Source organism: Apaloderma vittatum, unplaced genomic scaffold (assembly GCF_000703405.1).
Source record: "Apaloderma vittatum isolate BGI_N311 unplaced genomic scaffold, ASM70340v1 scaffold6821, whole genome shotgun sequence".
NCBI classification, from domain to species: Eukaryota; Metazoa; Chordata; class Aves; order Trogoniformes; family Trogonidae; genus Apaloderma; species Apaloderma vittatum.
In genome coordinates this window covers 1-6,493 of record NW_009699487.1, presented here as the reverse complement: position 1 = coordinate 6,493, position 6,493 = coordinate 1, and the positions used below count along the sequence as shown (strand labels likewise).

General features: G+C 45.7%; 1 protein-coding gene across 1 annotated transcript; it reads right to left on the bottom strand.

Moving 5' to 3' along the window:
• Positions 1-903: 903 nt before the first annotated feature.
• Positions 904-5,251, bottom strand: LOC104267157 (myosin-7-like; the record flags this gene model as incomplete). Its single annotated transcript, XM_009878374.1, has 7 exons — positions 904-1,038; positions 1,503-1,598; positions 1,678-1,782; positions 3,330-3,500; positions 4,449-4,574; positions 4,653-4,856; positions 4,943-5,251. Coding segments are annotated over 7 exons (1,146 nt in total), but the record flags the coding sequence as incomplete, so codon positions are not given.
• Between the last annotated feature and the right edge of the window lie 1,242 nt (positions 5,252-6,493).

The following is a 6,493-nucleotide window of genomic DNA, read 5'->3' as shown; positions in this document are numbered from 1 at the left end:
GGCAGATCCCCCTGGCCGTGCGCTGTGGCTTTCCCCATCCTCACAGCGTGCTGCCGTGGGCTACGAGGGCAGAAGAGCAGCAGTTCAGGTCACAGGTACCGTTACGGCCTTATGGAGAGACTTTCTCTGCATTTTTTCCTATCAGAGTGTTAGCTTCTCTCAAGCGTGAGATCTGAAATGGTGGAGAAGAAGTGAGGAGTGTGTTCCCATCCCCTGGGACTTCTCTTCCTTGCACAGGCTATAACATGGACTTTTGAGAACTTCTGCCATACCTGCTGCCGCTGTTCACAGAGACACACTCTCTGTCCATCTTGTAATGAATTGGTAGTCCTCAGAATCACCGCAATGTCTCACAAGTTTATTTTTATTTCTCACAGCTTCTACTTAGCGTTGGCTAAATATGACCAGCTCAAAGATCAGTTACATGCACACCTAATTACTTGAAGCGAGTAATGAACATCTCTGTTGGATGCACAGAAGTCTATATTGTAAGGGAGCCCGCCGCATCTCTGTCCAGGGACCTCATTCTTCCAATTTCTAGATGTAACAAAAGGAAGATAATGTAGAGGTTATTGGAGCAATTGAATTATTTGTGGGGTTGCTTTAGGTCTGTGGCTATTGCAAATGTTCTGCCATGTTACTGGCAAAGAACCAGTTATCTCCCATCCAGTTATCTCCTGGATTCTTAAGAGTCAATCATACCTGGCTGATCTCTCGTGAGGCACCAAAAGGGCTTTGAAAACCCACAGGTTTTGTAAAAGTGCTAATTTCTTGCCTTCCTTTATGAGGACACACTGGTGCAAAAGTGGGAGGAATATAGCCATGGCTGCCGGGTGTTTGGGCAAAGATCTTTGTGGCGCTTGGTGCGTAGGAGCGGTCCTGCTCTGCAGCCCTCCAGCTCACCTGTCCTCCAATGTCACGACTCTTGGCTCGCAACTTGTTAACCTGACATTCAGCAATATCAGCTCGTTCTTCAGCTTCTTCCAGCTCGTGCTGGGTCTTGCGGCATCGTGAGAGGTTGACATTTGCCTGCTCTTCCTGAAAGTCACACAGTGCCGTCAACGACATGGATACAACAGTAACTGAACACCCTATGGCTGCACCGCGGTTAACATCACCTACAGGTTAGCTCACAGCTGCATCTCTGCATTGCCAGCACTCCGTGCATTCCTGTCTAGTCCTGTCAACAATGTGAGCGCTTAGCTGGAGACAGAACAATTAGTCCTGCTCAGTTCCATCTGGGAAAACTGGCTAGTGTGGCCCCACTAGCCAGGATAGTTACAGTTACGCTGTAACTGTAAGGTCCCACCTCCAGGATAAGGTATAAGAATAGTTAGAGCTGTGGCCACTCTACTGTGAGCCATAAGTCTTGATGAGGTAAGGAATAATCAAAGGCTGTCATGTCAAACTGAGTATTGAATTATTTTAACAAACTTGGGAGTCCAGACCTTTTGGAAATCTCCACCCAGGGCCCGCAAAGATTTTAAAAGTCGCGCACTCACAGCTTCCTCAGCCTGTTTCTTGTACGCTTTCACTTTTAACTGCAGCTTGTCCACCAGATCCTGAAGCCGGAGAATATTTTTCTTATCCTCTTCAGACTGTGGGAAGTGAAAATCAAGTCAGCGTTGGAAGAGGGGCTGAGGTGATGCACGGCAGAGGGTAGAGGTTTTGAAATACCTGGTATGTGAGCTCCTTCAGCCTTCGTTCATACTTGCGAACGCCTTTCAGTGACTCTATTCCTCGTTTCTGCTCAGTGTGAAGCTCATTTTCCAACTCATTAATCTGAAAGACAGTATCATAGTGAACACGGCAAGCTGTGGGACCCCAGGAACCAGGATTCTGCAGACTACGACTGCAGAGAAAGTGGCAGAGAAGGGCAGCTTCCTGCAACAGCTTCTTGTGGCCAGACTAGAAAAAACTCCTCACTGTGCTCTATTAGTAGTGACACACTGTGTGAATCCGTAGTTATTTATAGAAGGAACTAGCTATGTGTAGGGGTGCTTATAATGAAAATGAGGCTTAAATCTGACAGAGAAGAAGAAATTGAAACAGGGAAGGGAGAGTTCTGTCAACGTTCACCAGGTGCATGGGGAAAATCTGTTTCACTTGCAATTTTTGAGTCCAGCTCATGCTCATGAATAGTCTTTAACGATCTCCCATACGTTGTGCCCCTTCTGCAGTGTATATAAGTCAGACCTGCACACCAATGTTTTTATCTGTGAATATTTCCTTTCAAAGCCAAGAGCACTTAATTCCCAGTTAGTTGTGCTGTATTTTGGAACAGGAACACTTAAAGAGCCCAGTGAGTCGGACAAATGGTCCATCTAGCCCAGTGCTCTCCCTCTGTCAGTGGCAGCAGCACGTACTAGTTAGGGACAGCATGGAAACATGGCTGCTGTCCACTCCTCTCACACTTGTCCAGCTCTCTCAGTCATTGGAGGTGTAAGGCGGCACATCAGTGCCGTTGCATGTCTACAAAATCTGCTGATTTCTAATCCTTTTTTTGAACCTTGTGCAGCTGCCTCTACAACCTCCCATGGGCAGCAGGTTCCAGAATTTCACTGCACACTCTGCAAAGTGCTTCCTTTCATTTCTTTTGAACTGATCTCCAGGTGAAGGTGTCCTGACCTGCATCGTGTGTCTGTCCTTCTTATCTTGTGCATTTTGATGAATAACTGTTCAGAATACATTTTGGTCACTTGCTGTCATGATTCTGAAAACTCCAATCTCATCCCCGCCCCAGCCATCTCCTTTCCATCAGAAGAGTCCAAGCCTTGTTTGTCTCTTCTTATCAGGCTCCACCCACTCAGCCACTATTCCCTGGATGCTTCTCTGTCAGGTCCTTCTTGAGTTGCAGTGACCAGAGCTACACATGGTACGTTTCATATAGTGTAAGTGATGCTCTCTGTCTTGCTCTCAGTGTCTTTCCTAATAAAGCTCAAAATGTTTTCTCTTTTGGACTTTCGCGTCTACTGCGCATTGAACAGTTTCTGAGGCCTGTTGTGGACGAGACAGATCTCCTGGCTGAGCTGTTTATCCATTTCAAATTCTTCCCTAAGTATCTTTTGAATTATTTTTCTCTAGATAAGTTACCATGTATGTTTATCCCAATATTCATCTGCCATCAATTTTGCCTGCTCATTTTTTATGAGGTCATTCTCGAGTTCATCACCCACATTCCACAGTGCAACATTTCTCTACTCAGCGTAACTGTTACCAAACCTGCTGGAAACACCTGAGGTTGTCCCTGTTGTAACCTTACCAAGAATTCCAGCAACTAGGAGCCCACTCAGGAATATGACTTTAGCCTACCCTACTCTTCACCATACCCTCGCCTCTAGTTTCTGGAGTTGCTTCTTTCCACCCTTCAGTGCCAGCTGCTCGGCTTCATCCAGACGGTGCTGCAGGTCCTTCACCGTTTGTTCCAGATTTCTCTTCATCCTCTCCAGGTGGGCACTGGTGTCCTGCTCCTTCTTCAGCTCTTCTGCCATCATGGCTGCCTGGTTGCAGAGCACAGTTGTTTTAGAAATATGCCTCCCACTCCCTGGCAGTTCCATGCTTTCCCTGCGAGCAGTGCCCGGCTTCGCGCTGGTGTATAGATCTCCACATTCACAATCGGTTCCATGGCTGTGCTAAGGGTGTGTCACATACAGAGAGTTGCTGTTTCTCAGTACTTTTATTTCTAAAACTACTCTGCCTTGGAGAACAGCATGTTGCTGACACAAAAAAAGATAATTTAAGGCATGCAAATGACTTAGTACCAAATTTTCATTTTTTAAGTAGTGGAAATAAGGGGCACCATGAAGTAGTGGCCAGCTAGCACTCTGCATCTCTGGACTCCCAAATGATTTTGAATATCTGGCCATTTGGTGCCTACATTTGCCAAAGATCCTAAGCAGTTTTGCCAATGAAACGACCCCAAGTATCTTGAACCACAGTGAAAAGCTTGTGCCTGCTGAGATCTTCAGAACTCGAGATGAAGGGATGTCAGCAGTGTGACAGGGCAGGGGGGCAGAGGGAACCTGCAGCATGGCAGCAGGTGGGCAGCCAGAGTTAGACACCGCACTTAACGCCCAGGTGCACCAGGGCTTGCGCTACTGTAGCCATTTTCTGTTTCATTTTCATATACTTTTCCTAGATAGCCATAAGATTTATTTCTTCTGGTATTGTGGAACTGCAGCTCTGTTTAAATGAAACGTTTCTGTTCTCTCTTTCTATTTGTTATATGTCTAGTGTTTGTATAGAAGTTTGTATGATCTTAGTCTTTAATTTCTGCTTTTCTCTCCCGTGTCTAAACAGGACTCGAGTCAGACTGCTCTTTTCCTGTTCCAGTTTTGCCACCATCTGTTCTATCCTGTCTACTACATTTATTTAGGAAGCGAAAGAGAATGTAGGTATAGGGAGGGGAATGCAGGATGCCTCTGCAAGAGGCAAGCAAGAGGACTCACATCTGTGATTGCTTTCTTTGCTTTCTCCTCTGCATTTCTGGCTTCCTGAATGCTGTCTTCGACTTCATTCTGCAGATGAGTAATGTCCACTTCCAGTCTCTTCTTGGTGTTGAGGAGGCTTGTGTTCTGTTGGGACAGTATGAAGACAGGTCATTCTCACCCCATTTCATGCCACTGCCTCACTGTAAAGGAAACACCGAATACCTGCGAGTGGAGAAGCTGCACCCGTTCACTGGCGTCGGTCAGCTCCTGCTCGGAAACTTTCCGGGCTCGCTCTGTCTGCTCCATAGCAGCTCGCATCTCCTCCATTTCAGTTGTCATCAGATTGTTCCTACGCTCTACCATAGCGAGCTGCTCCTTCAGGTCGTCATTCTCTCTCAAAGCGTCATCCAAATGGAGCTGGGAATCCTTTGAAGGTGAAAGCACCGTGAGACTCAGAGGCAAGCAGAGTGAGTGGCCAAGGCCCCTGGGACAGTAGCCCTTGTGGTCCCTACCTTGAGTTGCCCTTGCACAGCTTTGAGGTGCTTCTGTGTCTCTGCTACCTGGCAGTTGGCATGGCTCAGCTGTATTTCCATGTCATTCAGATCTCCCTCCATCTTCTTTTTCAGCCTCAAAGCATCATTTCTGCTTCTGATCTCAGCATCCAGCGTGGTCTGCATGGACTCTAATACCCTCTGGTGATTCCTCTTCAGCTGTTGAATTTCCTCATCTTTCTCTGCACTCCTTCTATCAACTTCTGACTTCACCTGGTTCAGCTCCAGCTGAACACGTAAGATTTTTCCCTCTTCGTGTTCTAAAGAGCCCTGGCAGGGTTGAAATAATATCATTTATCTCTGTACTGTCCATTACTGGGGAATGCCCATGCAGAACGTTGACATTTTGTAGCCAGTAACACAGATGTGTTTGCCTTACTGTGGACCTTTAGAAAAGACCTAGCACTGAAAAAGCTGACTGCTGCTCCCATACACAGGAGTACCTCAGTTGGATATTAATCAGTAATTTAGGAATAAAATGCCTCCAATGCCACACGGTTTGGGCACTGAAGGCTGTGTCGACAGCAGAGATGAAAACATAAAATAGGGGAGCTGAGCCTCATGCTCAGAAGCAGCTTGCCTTCTCTTGCATTTCCATGCTGAATTCTGCTTAGGGGCTCTGCACTTAGTCCCACCCCAGTGACTGTGTGAGTATGTTCTCCTTCCATACAGTCTTTTTCCTCTGATACTCCTATCATTTTGCTTCAGATGTCTTAAGAGCTAAAAGCCTGAGGCAGGATCTTTACAACCAGTGGACAAAAATAAGCACATCCAGAGAACAAAACAGTTGATATAGGCTTAGCATCGCTGGTAAGAAAAAGAACCTTCAGAGATGCCTGTTTCCCCTTTTTGATTCTAGAATGATCCTATGGAGACTAATTCGGGATTAGACTCATGATATTTAGATGCATAAATTAGAGCAGGTGGATTTGCATGGCCAGTATAACTCTTGCTCCTACTGCCTACCGCTCTAGTAAGATCTGACACATCTCTAATAGATGTGTCGGTGTTTTTTTACTTCTTTTTTTCTATCTAAGGAGATTTACAGAGAAAATAAGGTGAGGCTCTTGGTGGTGAACAGCAAAAAGGCAAGAGGCCACAGTCAAAAGCTGATTCAAGGGAAATCCTGACTGGATATAAATATAAAAATGTTTTTCCATTACTAGATGCCGCACTGGAAAAGGTTGTTGAGCAATACTATGAAATCTCCATCCTTGAAAATTATAAAGACCAATTAAAGAAGGCTTTGAGTAACTCAACTGAACCCTAAAGTTAGCCTTGCTTTGAGCAGGAGGTTGGACTAAGGGTCTCCAGAGATCCTTTTCAACATAACTTGATTCTTTGTCTCTATTTGAGCTATGGCCTAGCTATACCATGGGCAGCTCCATGAATGCTCTGAAAGACATTTTGTGGAGAAACAGATATGGTTATAACGAAGTAATAAAAGCTTTTCCAGGAGACAGTCAGGGCAGATAGTCAAGAAAAGATGGAACTCAGGCAAGAGGAAACAGA